The sequence below is a fragment of the Physeter macrocephalus genome, chromosome 6, assembly GCF_002837175.3.
Source record: "Physeter macrocephalus isolate SW-GA chromosome 6, ASM283717v5, whole genome shotgun sequence".
Classification (NCBI taxonomy): domain Eukaryota; kingdom Metazoa; phylum Chordata; class Mammalia; order Artiodactyla; family Physeteridae; genus Physeter; species Physeter macrocephalus.
In genome coordinates, this window is record NC_041219.1 from 69,044,041 (window position 1) to 69,059,980 (window position 15,940).

At 41.8% G+C, this 15,940-nt stretch overlaps 1 protein-coding gene across 1 annotated transcript; it reads left to right on the forward strand.

The window, feature by feature from the left end:
- Positions 1-2,770: 2,770 nt before the first annotated feature.
- On the forward strand, positions 2,771-13,118 carry SPX (spexin hormone). Its single transcript, XM_024129195.2, has 6 exons — positions 2,771-3,002; positions 3,409-3,489; positions 3,721-3,778; positions 4,272-4,334; positions 6,805-6,888; positions 12,047-13,118. The coding sequence occupies exons 1-6, from the start codon at positions 2,997-2,999 to the stop codon at positions 12,094-12,096; spliced, it is 342 nt and encodes a 113-aa protein (XP_023984963.1). The 5' UTR covers positions 2,771-2,996; the 3' UTR covers positions 12,097-13,118.
- The last annotated feature ends 2,822 nt before the right edge of the window (positions 13,119-15,940 follow it).

Genomic DNA, 15,940 nt, shown 5'->3' on the forward strand with positions numbered 1-15,940 from the left:
CTACATTCATGATTCTGGCTCCTTCTTGCTCTACTTATTCTTTAAAGGGAGTAAATATTCCTCAAGTTTCTACCCACAAACTACTTTCTATATTTCTTTCTCATTTACTAACCAGATCTCAGTTTTCTTGGCTGCACATGATCGTCAATTCCAAACATCAAATGCCCAAACCCCAGTCTTTCTTAGACAAGTATTTACTGGTAGATAGTATCACCCCTCAAACTTCAGTCCCAAACTAAACTCATCTAGTCCCTCTCCATTATCCCTGATGTTTCTATTGTTAACCATTCTCCCAGCCATGTAGACTCTAAGCGTTAGCTGTTTTTTTTTTTATCACTTTTTATATCCTGTAAGCTTTATTACTCAAAATGTCCAAGGATTAGTAGACTAGCATCCATTAGCATCACTTGGGAGTTTATTACAAATGCAGACTCTCAGGTCCCACCCCAGCTCTAATGAATCAGAATGTGCATTTTAACAAGATTCCCAGGTGATTCAAAAGTGCATTAATACCTGCGGAGCACTGCTCTAACATTCTGAAGAAAGTGACCATCTCTCTCATCCATGGTACTTTAGCATATGGTGGCCACTCTGGTCCTTGTTCACTGTCTGCCTGTGTATAGAACTGTTTCAACTGGATATTGACAAATTTGGGTCCTATTTTTCTTGCCTTCCACAAACTCCCTTTTTTGCAGTTCTCTTCCACATCATCAATTTCTCCTTCTCTGCTGATCATCCCCATCAGCATACATGTTCTGCAAATGGTCATCAAAAGAAACCAACAAACCTGGTTGATTTAAGCAAAAGAGGACTTTATTAAAAGGACAGTGTGGTTAGTATCACTATTCCTCTAGCACTGGATGCTGGTGTCTGTCACTAGCATTGTAGCAAGTATTGCCCCCACAAACTCAAGCATCCTACAACCAGTGCTGCACCAGAAAGTGTTTTCCTGCTCCCCACTTTCTTCCCTCCGCAGCTCCAGAGGAGTGGGTACCTCTGATTGGTGAAGCCTGCCTCATGCCCACCCTGTACCCGATAGGGAGGCTGGTAAAGAGTGTCTAGCATTTTCAGCTTCTACAATACAAGGAAGATGCTGCCTCCCACCAAGAATCATAATTTATAGTTTAGGGAATTTCTGAAGTTCCCTAAAATTGAAAGGATTCAGACTTGCTGAAAGGCTAAAAAAAAAAAATAGCCCACTTCCACCACACTCACATATCTTTTTTAAAAGTTCATTTCCCTTTCCCCCTTTTGGTGAAATTTCTAAAAAAGGTTGTCCACACTTGTCCGTATTTCCTCATATCCTATTCAGCCCACCCCAGTCTAGCTTCTGTCCTCAAAAGCCATCATATTCTCAAATCCAGCAGACACTCTTAGCTCACAACAGTTTAACCTTTCAATGTTATTGGATAGTCTCCCAGCTCCCATGGCCTCATTCTCCTGGAATTTCTTTCTTTCCAACTGCTTCAGTTCAGCTTCCTTTGCTGACTTTCCCTCTGCTCAATCTCTGTAGGTTTGTTTTCAGAGCTCTATCTCTTCCTCTCTTTAACTCCATTCACTCCCTAAGTATTTTTTCAATCCCAATTTTTTCCTGCCTTAAAATTCTCAAGATTCTTAAATCTGATAATTCCTGCCTTTAGAAAAAAATCTATAGGCTGGTGACCTGTTTGCTGAGCTCTAGAGTTTTGCATCTGCAACTGCCTACTTCACATTTCTCCTTGGATGTCTAATATACATTTTAATTTTAATATGTCCAAAGACAACTCTTTATTTCCCTCTCTTAACTGCTTCTTTATGAAGTCTCTCCAATTTCAATAAAGAGTTTCATCATTCACCCAGTGATTAAACCAAAAATCTAAGAGTCATCCTTGATCTGTTTTTCTTAAACTCTCATATACGGTTTATCCGCAAGTCCATGTTTTCTGCCTCCCAGATTCATTACAGCTCTCCATTCCTTGCAAGGACTCCCCTAGTCTAAGCCATCATCATCTTTTGCTTATGACCAAGTTGCCATTTCTTACTCTCCAGCCTCAATTTACAGTCTCCTCCCCTGACACCCACACAGCTTTGGCTCCATTGGTCTCCTTCCTGTTCTTCCAACAAGCCAAGCTCCTTGCCATCCCAAGATTTTGTATTTTTCTTCTGCCTGAGAGTGTCAGCAATACTGATTCCCACCCCAGTTTATCCCATGTCTGACTCCACCTTATCTTTCCAGACCCCCTTTTATTCTTACCTTCCCTAAAGTAGCCCACCACTTACCTTATCACATCATTTTGCTTACTTTTCCTTTATAAAGCATTTTAAAATTCTGTAATTACCTTATTTACCGGTTTGGAGTGTTTCCCCCCTGACTAGAAGATAAGCATGATCAAAGCAGAGACTTGTCTTTTTAATACATGGCTGTGTCCCTTGAACTAAAAGGAAGGATGTCTGTTACATAGTAAGCATTCCATAAATATTTGTTAAATAATTGAATGGATAATTAAGTGAATGACTGATGTCAAATTTCGTTGAGATTCCCTAACCTTTTCATTTCTACCCAAATGATTCATCTTTACTCACCGGTGTTAGCTTGATAGCTAGTTAGTTACCTAAGACAAGTTTTCTTACTTTGTTCATTTACTTTTGATTCTGCCTGGGGTTATTAATCATTTTCAATAATAATAATAATAATAATAATAATACTGCCTTGGGAAGCTAATAGGAAAATCAAAGGTCATGATGCTGATATTTTCAGAATATCTCCTGGCTGATGTGGACAGTAAATGATATTCACCCATTAATCATTCCTCTACTTTCTGCAACTGAATCTCCCTGGAGGAGTCATCAGATCTTCTCAATCGTGAAGACTGACAGGAAGTCCCTGTGGACACTAGCTCTATGCGAAATCAGGAGGGATCCTTGACACTAAGATTTAAAAGCCCCACCTTCAGAACAAAATTAGAAAACTCAGAGGTTAAGTTATAGTTATTGCAGCTTCTGGAAAGGTGTAGAACATGAAGGTAAGTAAAGGTTTTATATACTTGAGATTTTTTAGCAATTTTATAAAAAAGCTGTATAGCTTTTTACCTCTTTTATGTTTAATAAGTGTTTCAGAGGCTAAAGGATAGGTAAACGTTATGCCTTTAAAATATCAGAATCATTTGATTTTACAAAGAAAAATTGCACTAATTCACCCAAATCCTCATTTGGGTTAAATAATAAAAGTAATATATTTGTAATTAATTTTTTTAAAAAAAGAACTCTTTGTGGATTAACTAGAAGGGGAACCCCCTTCTGCCCCACCCTCTGAGCGCTAAAACAGAACATAGCAAAAAGTAAGGGATTTGTAATTGTCCAGGCGCCAGGGAAGGAAGCAGAAGACCCTATAGAGGCACAGAAACGACTTTCTTTGATCTTTTCGTACAGGGATTCAGAAGTCTGGTGTTAACAACCTTGGCTCTTTTCCTGGTGTTTTCTTTCATGGGGAATTCCAACAGTACTCCGCAGGTAATCAAACGCAAGAATTGGGACTCCTTCTTGCGCTGTGTGCCTGCCTGCCTGCCTTCCTTCCTTGCTTCCTCCCTCTCTCTCTATTTCTTCCCTTCTTTTCCTTCTATCTTCTCCCTCCTTCCTTCCCTTCCCTTTCTTTCTTTCCCTCCCCTCCCTTCTTTTTTCTCCGAATAGTGGGCTGGGCAGCAACGCCTTACTAACTGCTTTCCTCTTCTCCCCGGGTTATAGAGACTCTTTGAGAGAAGGAACTGGACTCCTCAAGCTATGCTCTACCTGAAGGGTGCACGTACGTTCCAAATACTTTGCTCTTCCGACAGCAATAGAGGGAGATCCGTAGGGGTGCAGGAATCCGTGGGACAGATGTAGAGCTGTGGGGAGAGAATCCTATCGAGTTTGTTCCCATAAATAATCGAGGTCATCCTGGTGTCAGTTAATCAAGGAGAAAGGTCGGGGGGTGGGGGGAGGATTATCAGAAATCCTCCACCCTAAACCGGAGGGTTGCTGGCTCTTGCCCAAATGGAGACTGGGATTTCCGGGGACACACCGCCCCGCCCTGGCTGGTGAGCGAGATCGCCGCCCCCTCCGAAGCGCACTCGGGGGCCCAGGGGCGGGGGGCGTGCGGGCTTCACCCGTGGTCTCCTCCCTCATCCGCGCGGGCGCCCCAACCCCGGCAGTCCCGCGCGCACCGGACCGGGGGCACCCGGCCCCGCCCGCTCCCGGCTCCGGAACCCCGATCGATCGGGCCGGGAGGGCGCTGAGCCCATGTCTCGCCTTGGCAGAGGGGCGCCGCTTCATCTCCCACCAGAGCCGGAGGAAGGACCTCGCCGACCGGCCGCCGCCGGGTGAGTGCGCGGGGGTGAGGGGGCCGCGGGCTACAGAGGACCGCGCAGGACCGGAGGGGCGCGCTCCGCCTCCGAGAAGGCTGGCCCGTGGGCCTTCCCGGGGGAGGGCCGGCCCCGCCCGGCCCCGCCCGGCCCCGCCCGGCCCAGCTGGCAGCGGCGGAGCTGGGGATCGCAACGCCCCGCCAGGATGGAGATGGGCGGCGGGGTTCCGCTCCCGGGCGTCAGGATGGATATGAGAGCTGTGCGCCTGCCCCGCCCGAGAAATGGGCCTCCCGTTTAGGGCATGATCTTTACAAGATTTCTCTTAAACGCTGTTGTTGTTGCCAATGTTGGTATCATCATCATCATCATTAGTAAAATAGTGATTTGCCTAAAAACTTCAAACAGCTGTATTATATTACTAAAAAGAACTATCAAAAGGTTCAAAACCAGAAATAGTGAAGAAGTTGGGGCCTTTAAGGATGGAGCCAGAGACTATGTTTCGTGATAAACCTTTCCATGCCATTGGGATTTAAAAAATAACAATATCATTCATTTTGATAAACGTTCAAGATTGTTAAAAGTACCAAGTAGGACTTCCCTGGTGGCGCAGTGGTTGAGAGTTCCCCTGCCGATGCAGGGGACACGGGTTCGTGCCCCGGTCCGGGAGGATCCCACATGCCACGGAGCGGCTAGGCCCGTGAGCCATGGCCGCTGAGCCTGCGCGTCCGGAGCCTGTGCTCCGCACCGGGAGAAGCCACGGCAGTGAGAGGCCCGCGTACCGCAAAAACAAACAAACAAACAAAAAACCGAGTAGACTCATTTTGAAAAATACCAAACACTGTGTTGATCACATAGGTGCTTATCAAATTTTTGTTTACCTTCTTCAAGCCTGCAGTGTAATTAACCTTTTTTTTACCGTTAGGAGGGTAAGTTTTGTTTTCCCACTTCAGCAGCTCCCAAATTAAAAATCATGGTTTGTGTTGAATCAGGATGGTTTGTCTTCTGTCAACTTAGATTTGAAATAGTTTCGAATATTTTGCAGATTCTCCTTCAGTCAAATAATTGACTTACGTGTGGCCAAGAATCTCCGAGAAGGCTGGCCCGTGGGCCTTCCCGGGGGAGGGCCGGCCCCGCCCGGCCCCGCCCGGCCCAGCTGGCAGCGGCGGAGCTGGGGATCGCAACGCCCCGCCAGGATGGAGATGGGCGGCGGGGTTCCGCTCCCGGGCGTCAGGATGGATATGAGAGCTGTGCGCCTGCCCCGCCCGAGAAATGGGCCTCCCGTTTAGGGCATGATCTTTACAAGATTTCTCTTAAACGCTGTTGTTGTTGCCAATGTTGGTATCATCATCATCATCATTAGTAAAATAGTGATTTGCCTAAAAACTTCAAACAGCTGTATTATATTACTAAAAAGAACTATCAAAAGGTTCAAAACCAGAAATAGTGAAGAAGTTGGGGCCTTTAAGGATGGAGCCAGAGACTATGTTTCGTGATAAACCTTTCCATGCCATTGGGATTTAAAAAATAACAATATCATTCATTTTGATAAACGTTCAAGATTGTTAAAAGTACCAAGTAGGACTTCCCTGGTGGCGCAGTGGTTGAGAGTTCCCCTGCCGATGCAGGGGACACGGGTTCGTGCCCCGGTCCGGGAGGATCCCACATGCCACGGAGCGGCTAGGCCCGTGAGCCATGGCCGCTGAGCCTGCGCGTCCGGAGCCTGTGCTCCGCACCGGGAGAAGCCACGGCAGTGAGAGGCCCGCGTACCGCAAAAACAAACAAACAAACAAAAAACCGAGTAGACTCATTTTGAAAAATACCAAACACTGTGTTGATCACATAGGTGCTTATCAAATTTTTGTTTACCTTCTTCAAGCCTGCAGTGTAATTAACCTTTTTTTTACCGTTAGGAGGGTAAGTTTTGTTTTCCCACTTCAGCAGCTCCCAAATTAAAAATCATGGTTTGTGTTGAATCAGGATGGTTTGTCTTCTGTCAACTTAGATTTGAAATAGTTTTGAATATTTTGCAGATTCTCCTTCAGTCAAATAATTGACTTACGTGTGGCCAAGAATGTAGATCATTTTCTCAAACTGCTTTGGAAGGAACAAGAGAGAAGATAGTCCAAGCTCCAGGCTGGGTCCCATCTAAACCTTTCAGCCCAAACATCCCATTTTAAGCTCTGAGGGGGAAATTTCTCATGGGTTCTTTATCTTAATCCTCCTTGCTTTCATGAAATTCTCTGTAGTATATAGTTTAAATTTTCTTCCACTCCCTGTAATACACAACATAACCAGTTGTAAGCAATGTCTAAGGGAAGTGTGAAATGTTTCAGCTTGTAAAAATCATTCTGTGTAAGGGGCTCTTTGCTGAGGGATCACAGAGGTATTTCACAGAGATTTTCGAGTATTACAGCATACTGGAATAGGATTTATCTATATGAATATTTAAATGCTAATAGAATCTGTATTTATTTCTTCATTTCTCCAGAAAGACGAAGCCCAAATCTCCAACTACGAACTCTTCCAGAGGAAGCAGCTGTGCTATTGGGTTCCTTGCAGAAACCGCAAGAAGGTATAATTATAATGACCACTTTTAACTGCAGCACAGGGAAGCTTTGAGTGCTTTGGGCATTCTGTGTTGAGTACAACAAAGTTGCTTTTGTTTATTCAGATTAAAAAAAAAAATTAACGGTTGCCCACACCACCAGAAATTCACAGAGACGTTTATTATTTTAAGACTAGCATGCTGCACATTAAAGTGTCTCCCAAGAAGGTAAAAACACTTCCTTGATGAGACTGGGGGATTTCATGTTAATTCCATAATCCATAGCCTGTTGGCGCTTTTATTTCTGTTAGAACTCCAGAAAGTCCAACTTCATTATTTTATATTTGCAAAAACCGAGGCCAAAAGAGGTTTAAATAATTGCAAATCCAGTTACTCGCTATTAAAGTTTGAACCGAATGAAATAGCTGAAAATCACTCATTTTTTACTTACAAACACAGCAGTTTCTTATGGTTCACCCTAAGAGATTGGGCTAGTTCTGATTCTAAGCCTGTGTGATTTGCCCTATACTATATAAGCTTCTTCCATACAGGATTAGGTGTGTTCTTCAAAGAGAGGCTCTCTGTCCATGTAGCATTAAAACCACTCATTGCATTAAGGCATCTCGTTGCACATTAGCCAGGGCTTTGGAGTATAACAGGACTGGGTTCAAATCCTGGCCTTGTTGCTTTACCAGCTGGGTGCCCCTGAGCCTTAGTGTCATTACGGGTAAAATGGAATAATGAATCCATGGGCAGGTTGCTCTAAGGGCCAAATGAAACAAAGTATGTACTTTCTATTAGCGTTAACAATAGAGGTCATCAAAGCATATTCAACGGATCTAGATTTTTCCCTCTCAAAAATTGTAATGATGCCATATTTATGACATAATTTAAATGTTAAAATGCATTTAACAAAATACAGTGAGTAGTCTGGTGGTCAAAGCGTAGGCTGCTGGCCTTGGGCTCTGACTTCTGTGCTAGCGGAGAAAGCCTATGTGCTCCCTGCCTGTTACTAGACGGGCCCCGTCAGGGAGAGGAAGAGAGCAGTGGGCTCTTTCTGGCTTCTAGCTTATGGCTTTGTTGTGAAAAAACAAACAAACAAACAAAAACCTATGAGAAGCAAATGGAAGAGAGTGGGATAAAGAGGTCTTTTGAAATCAGAGAAAGTCCGCGGCTGACTTGGTTGAGTGGAGGGGATTATAATACTGAATTCAGCAAATCTGCATTTATGCCTGCTAGGTGCCAGGCACTGTGGCAGGTAGAGAAGAAAATGGATTAAACAAAAGCAAGAATGAGAATGGCCTTTGCAGTGAAAAGGCAGGGTGAACAGTCAGTAGGACAGTAGACTGTGAGAGTCATGGCCATACAATAGCTATGACTACAACTACTGTTACTACTCCCTCTAGCTAATAATTATTGAGGGTTCTACTATAATGCAGTGGGTCAGGCACTGTTCCAAGCACTTGATATGGATTAATACATTTATTAATAATGCATTAATCCATAACAAATGAATTACCTCCTAGGATTACCCACTGTCATTATCTACACTTTACAGAGGAGGAAATAGAAGCACAGAAAGACTGAGTAGCTTGCCCACTATCACATAGCAGGTACATACTAGTACTGGGATGAAGAACAGGGGGTAACTTATTCTTTATCTGAGAATCAATCAGATGGTCCATGGATTTTTACCAGAAAGAGGACATGGTGAAGGAAGATGAAACTGGTTATTGCTTATAGGGTAACTGTAAGAGCAGTTACAATAGCTACAATATGGGAACATCTACTGTGTGTCAGATATTAATGCTAATCTTTATAGCTCAGAAAACTGACCCTTCCTGAGCTGTATATACTTTCCTAAGGTCCACATAGAGTGGAAGTGATATGGGGAGTTTACACAGCAAGAAGTGATATGGGGAGTTTAACTCAGGGCTGTGGGATGCTGTAGCTCTTTCAGCTATGCCCTGCCACCTCTCAGATGGATGGTGTTGAAGAGGAAAGGCCAGAGTGATGTCAGTGAGAAACTAAGGCAGTCATTCAGGAGTGGAGTGATGAGGTCAGTGGGAATGGAGGCTCAACCCTGAGGCATACTGGAAGGAAGAGCAAATAAAAATCGAGGTCCTAGGGCTTCCCTGGTGGCGCAGTGGTTGAGAGTCCACCTGCCGATGCAGGGGACGCGGGTTCGTGCCCCGGTCCGGGAAGATCCCACGTGACGCGGAGCGGCTGGGTCCGTGAGCCGTGGCCGCTGAGCCTGCGCGTCCGGAGCCTGTGCTCCGCAACGGGAGAGGCCACAACAGTGAGAGGCCCGCGTACCGCAAAAAAAAAAAAAAAAAAATCAAGGTCCTAGTGTATAGCACAGGGAACTATATTTAATACCGTGTAATAAATCATAATGGAAAATAATATGAAAAAATGTATGTATAACTGAGTCATTTTGCTGTACAGAAGAAATTAACACAACACTGTAAATCAACTATACTTCAATAAAATTTTAAAACGAAAGAGAGAATCCAGAGTCAAGCACATTTTTAAAGTGTTTGTGTGAGTTTAAAATGGTGATACTGACAAATGAAAATTCCTGTGGGTATAATTAAGGTTCAGTTTGAGGTGATGGAGCCATTCCAGTGGATAAAGGTGTATAGGTTACTGGCTCTCTGCTCTCCATATGTGGACTGGTTCCATCAGAGTTCTCTAGAGAACTTGCTGAAAATACAGATTTCTTGGCCTTAGGTCCAGAGAGTCTGATTCCATACGACTTGAGTGAGGCCCCAGAATCTGTATCCTTAAGAAGTTCACTCACATTATTCTGATGATGTCAGATTTGGGAACAACTGGAAATTCAGAGCCAGTTAATAAAGGTTGGAAGCATGAAAATGGAGCTCTCCTAGGCCTCAGATGTAGTGGGAAAAGGGCAGATATAAAGGATTACCCTGGAGAATACCCAGAGATCAAGGGAAAGGGGGGAAATTATATAAGTGAAGGGACTTCAAAAGGAGCAGGCAGAAAGGTAAGAGGAGAGCCAGAATAACAGAGAATCTAAGAAGTCGAGGATGGAAAGTTTCAAGAAAGGAGTGATGAGAAGCATCAAATATAGCAGAATGCTTAGTAAGAGTACAGAATGCTTAGTAAGAGTACAGAAATCAAAGGAGAAGGAAGATTGTGTTGGGTAAGGAAGGGTCATTAAATCGCGGTTCACAAGTCTTCTCCTCAGCCCCTGCCCAGTATGATTTGCTGCTGCCTTGCCCGTTCTGAAACCTTGTTTCGAGGGAATTTAGGAAAAGAAGATAAACGGCAGAGTTAAGAGATTAAGTGGATGCTTGCTGGCACGGCTTTCAGAATTCTTGTGATGAAAAGGTGAGAAAGAGTTGAATCATGGGTAGAAGATGCTGCATCCAAGGTGATCTTTTCTAAATTCGGCATTTGGCACTCTTACTGATTTTTTTTTTATTCCGGCTGCGCAGCGAGGCATGCGGGATCTTAGCTCCCTGACCAGGGATGGAACCCATGCCCCCTGCAGTGGAAGGGTAGAGTCTTAACCACTAGAATGCCAGGGAAGTCCCTCTTACTGATTTTTTTTTTGGGGGGGGGGTATGCGGGCCTCCCTCTGTTGTGGCCTCTCCCACTGGAATGCCAGGGAAGTCCCTCTTACTGATTTTTGAAGTCAGTAGGAGGACAGTGAGGTTGGAGATGGATTGTTAGTGAAGTCTGAGATTTAATTGCTGGGAAGATGTGCAGAGCCAGAAAGGAAAGTGAGCTGGAATGGAGAAGGTAGAGCTAATTTTAAAGAGGAGGAGAGGGATCTTCATTAGAAACTTTACAGAAGAATGTGACTGTAGGTCTCCATTTCAAGTCTTTGTTGGAGAATAAATTCAAGTTTTTAATTATTGAAGTTTCCGAAGTGGCTTGTCTCTGATGATGAAATGAGGAAACAAAATTTTATTAGTCTAAATGGATGGGAAAGTTTTGGATTCCCATATAGTAGATTAATCACTAGTCACCTTTAATATTTTTATTCTGAAGTCCCTAGGTATTATTTGGACTTATTTTATGTAGTGGATTATTATTTTAAGTAGTGGATTGTTATCTTAATGGAGGATATACAGGGATGATTCCTTTCTTTTTTTTTCTTCCTTTCCTTTAAATACATACTAGTATATTTAAAATAGATAACTAATAAGGAGCTACTGTACAACACAGGGAACTCTACTCAATACTCTGAAATGACCTATATGTGAAAAGAATCTAAAAAAGAGTGGATATTTGTATATGTATAACTGATTCACTTTGCTGTACAGTAGAAACTAACACAACATTGTAAATCAACTATACTCCAATAAAGATTTTTAAAAATAGAAAAATAAAAAAAAATTTTTAAATAGAGTAGCTGATTATCTGCAATATTTTGAAGTTTGCTACCAATTCAGGTTAAACTGTTAACTCAGATATTCCAACCATATTGTAACTAACTAGGGGAAAGTGGTTTTCTCTAGAGATGACCTTACATAAAATGAGGAACGGAATTTTGCCTCTGGCAGCTTCCTCTCCCTTCCCCATCCTCAGTTTCCTCTCCTTTCCCCATCCTCAGTTTCGGCCCTTCAACCCATTTTTAGTCCCAGGAACCTGCTGTCATCTCAGTCTGCTGTCCCCACCCCAGAGGTGATTCCTCCTGCTCTGAAGTTTTGCAATCCTGCCCAGCTAACAAGTGTCCCTTCGTTTTGTCTTACTTCCACCCCAGATGTCTAGTTCAACTTGTAAGAGAATATGTGCAAATGTGTTCCTCTGTCATCTTTCCCAGCTAAAATGCATTTTAACAGGAAATACAGAAACAGTACCTTGATGCAAGTGAATGGTTCTACTGGTGGGTATTTTAGACACAAGGCATATTTAGAGCAAGACATGTGGCCTTTTCAGATTTCTACCAAACACACCATGTAATAGTTAAATTCACTGTAGAGATTCACATGTCAGATGTGAATTCCTCAATGCATACCAAGCTGAGGGGGAAATTTTTGAAACAAAATCAATCAAAATCCAATTTGGGGGTGGTTTCCATAGCAGAGTGCCTGAGTTGACATAATGTAGGGGGGCAAATGTTTATCTCCTGAGGTTCTCTTCATCTTATATTTTCTTCTTATAAAACACAGGGTACATGTTTATGTTATGAATTTTCTTTTCCTTACAGCTGGAGAAGAAAACTTTGATCAAACCAGATTCCTAAAGACAGTCTGTTAAACTGGTGAAAATATACCAGATTCCATTCAATTATAGTTCTATTCTTGTTGAAAACATGAACCATGTGAATAAAGCCTGTGGACCCTTTTTATGTTCATTTGTAATCTTAGAAACATGTGCAGCCAGTTTTATTCGTTCAGAAGCTAAAGTGATGTTGAGTTCTTAGTGAGAACATCGTTGCTTTCTTCGATTGCTTCAGGTCCTGTTTAGCTCGCCTTGTGTCTTACTCTTGAATTTTTTAGCCCATTTATAATTATTAGGTTGAAGACTCTTTAGAGTGTTCTTCCGTTTTGTGACAACAAATACCCATCTTGATCTAATCATTCTTAGTTGCTTTTTTTCATTCTGTTACCCACTTGCACTGTCTTATCACTCAGCAGAGAATCTCCTCTCCTTTTCCCGCTTTTCTCACCTCCAAGGAGGGTGAGGTGGGGAAGCATGGCAAGATGGGAAAGAGTAGAGTGTGATTCTTTTAGTATCCAGGAGAGATAAGTTGTCAGGAAGGGAAGTGGGAAGGGATGACTGGGAAGAAGCCCTGTGATCAGACACTGAAGTGTGGTTGCTGAGAGAGGGGACCCTTGGTGAGACTGGAGCCAGTGGAAGGTTCTACAGCTGGAAGCTCCCCCTTGTCCTCTCTGGGGATCTCCCCAAATTCAGTTTAGAAACAAGGATCTAAAAGTTACTGGGAAATAAGCAGATGGAAACACACGCTGCTCTTGTACAAAAGAAACAAACCAGTTTTTTAGAGGTAACCCATTTTCCATGGCTAAACAGACTCAAACACTACTTACTCTAATTGACTAGAACTCTAGGATTTGTTTCACATAAAAACATAACATAAAGGCACCCTGATACAAAATGCATGGTAATATGCCTAATTTATTCATTTTTTAAACTCAACTAGGGTTCAGTACTATCTGAAAAATAAAATACACACATACAGCAAGCATATAGTATATTTATTTGGAATTACAATACGACCATCATGTTCATTATTTTTGACTTAATTACTTGAGAGTTGTTATTGATAAATGTCACAAGTGGAAAGTATTGTCCATTCTTACTGTCATCAGTATATAGCTATTAGTCAGTAGCTAAAGAGTATCATTATGTGAATGTCTCTGTAACTTGGAATTACAATTTTACTGTGTTAAGTAATCAAAATCCTGCTTATAAGATTTGTCTGTATCTCATTTCATAATTGAATAATGAAACTGTATTCAAGTTAATGTAACACTGATGTCTGCCAAAAAAATAATATGCTAGCAATAAAAAAAATCTATATGGCATTATAATAGGTGCCTGTCATTAATTATTATTTGATTTTAAAGTGGATTTTCTAGACAGTGTATATGTCCAGTTTATTGAGAATTATGTACTCACCTGACATAGACTTGTACATATGGACTACTTAAATACTATGTCTAGTCCCAGAATACATTTCAAGTCTATCTTACAAAGTAATTCTTCCACAACTAGAACAATCTCAAGTATTTCCCACTAAAACAGAGTTTGTGAAAGCTGTCTAAATGACCAACAGCTGTTATAATATCAGCTACAATATTACAAGTACTTGAATTTCCTGAACATTAACCCAGTAGTTGCATATGCCCGGTTTGCTATAACTTTCTATCTCTCCGGGGGTGTCTTTGCAATTCTCTTTATTTCTATCTTGTTCAAAACTGAAATGAATAAGTGATCAGTGGTCAAAACTTTTCACATTGTATGACTTGTCTTTTAAAATTGGAAAATATCGGCCTCCTGTGCATGTCCATGTACTAGAATACCCCACCTCCAGATAGGACTTGCAGCTACTTTCACCCCATTCCAGTTGCTCTTCCCCTCTTTGCCTCTATAGCCTTCTTCCCCTGTGGCTACGTGGCCTCCAGGGTGGGCTCTCAATTACTCTCTGTTCCCCTGGTTTTCCCCAGTGGATGACTCCTGTCTCCCACCATAGTGATCCTAAGCAAGGAGAGAAGGTGAGAGGTTAAAATCAGCCTCCAACTAGCATTTCTTCTTTACCTGCTGATGAGAAATAAAATTCTATATCCTACCAACCCTGAGTTACATTATTTTACCTTGGCCTCAGGAGAAAGAGGAGTTGGGAATGTAACCTGTTGGTCTCCTCCTACTGGACTATAAATCCCTTAAGGAAATGTTCACGTCTAATTTGATTTTATCCTTACAACCACAATGTGAAGTGGGCAGTTGTATCTCCCACATTACTTCATAGAAATTTAGGATCATCCTAGGAAGTCGCTTTCAATCTCCTCATGTACACTTAACCAATCCCTCTTCTGAGACCTCCTTGTGTCCTGGAAAGCTACTAGTATAGCACTTGTAATATTTTATATTCCCATCTGTATATGTAAAGCCAGCTCTGTTCACTCTAGCCCTTACCATGGAAGGAAGGGTGGTACAATGCATAAAAAAAGTCTTGCTGTCAGCTGGTCAGGCACACACAATTTTCCATAGTTCCTGTCCTCCAATTTATGGATACATACATTCTTTATTTATTATTTTTTCTTTTTTTATACATACTTTAAGAGCATCAATTTTTTTGTATCTGTGTTTCTCCCAATAAAACCATTCATTTATGCAACTACTGTGTATAAGGTGCTGTGCTAGACACACACAATCCTATTGGTTGTTCCTCACCAAGCTTTGTCAATATTGGGGAAAGAACAACTAGACACCAGGCTTTGTCAGTCTTGGGGAAAGGACAACTAAGTGACTGGAGCAAGGGGTTGGAGTCAGGTGGCAGCAGCTGTCTGAACAGAGGACCAAGTGCAGGGTAGAAACTGATTCTTACACATGCCACTCGAAGCCAGGTGTTTGCAAATCAGTCATTTCCATGTGTCCTATACCATTTGTACTCATTTCTAATCAGAGAACTAGTCTTCCATTTAAAAAAAAAACACTTGAATTTTGAAGTTTTTTTATTAAGAAGTTATAGCTTCTGTATAGCTCATGCTTTCAGTAGCCGTGGACCAACCAGTTACCAATCAAGAGTATCACTTGAATACACACACTGCACCACTTTATTAGGGATATATTTTCATGGTTATTGCAAAAGTGAAACCCATTTTATCATGAGATCTTTCTGGCACTTCAGCAAATGAGTATTTGGATTGTAATACAAATCTATTTCACATTTTTTTCTGATCTCTTCTGCAGAGCTTGAAGAGTTGGGTTAATTGGTATCCATTGGGCATTTTTTAAGGATTAGGCTTTCGGTAATTTATTTTCCTTCCTTACAAACCTCTAAATTAGGGGAGTTTGCAACGATCTTCCATTTTTACCTGAGTTGTTGCATGTATCTCTCACTCTTCTACTCTCCCCTAACAATGGGGTGATAGAGCTGGAGTGCAGTTTTCCACTGGTCTTGCACCATCTGACACACTGTCATTGTTTCTCTTCCCTTATTGCCATCAACAACCCAGCCCTGAGAAGACCTAAATTTTTTTAGAGCCCCTACAGACCTGGGCCAGCCAACATGCCAGCCAAGGTGTTCACTGTGATCCAAATGTAACAACATTCAGTTGTGGAAAAAACAATCCATGAGTGAATGTGGGGTTTGGGTTTTGTTTTTTGTTTTGGTTTTTTTTGCTGATTTATGTTTAACTACATTTAAAACATTAATATGTTTAACCACAATCATTCAACAATGTCTCAGAGACATTGTCCTTATTATAATTAAGCAGACTCTCTATTTTCTTTCTGCTAATTTTTTAAAAGATAGTTTTAAATGTTATCCTTCATAAGGCACTATTTTATAGCAGGTGTTTTTGCACATATTATCTTATTTAAATGTCTAAAAGAATTTTAAACATTATCAATGCAG

Bases quoted from the DNA above. Each gene is read 5' to 3' on its own strand.
- SPX (XM_024129195.2), top strand. The intron at 3,490-3,720 runs GTAATCAAACGC...CCCGGGTTATAG, and splicing joins ATTCCAACAGTACTCCGCAG to AGACTCTTTGAGAGAAGGAA. The intron at 6,889-12,046 runs GTATAATTATAA...TTTTCCTTACAG, and splicing joins CTTGCAGAAACCGCAAGAAG to CTGGAGAAGAAAACTTTGAT.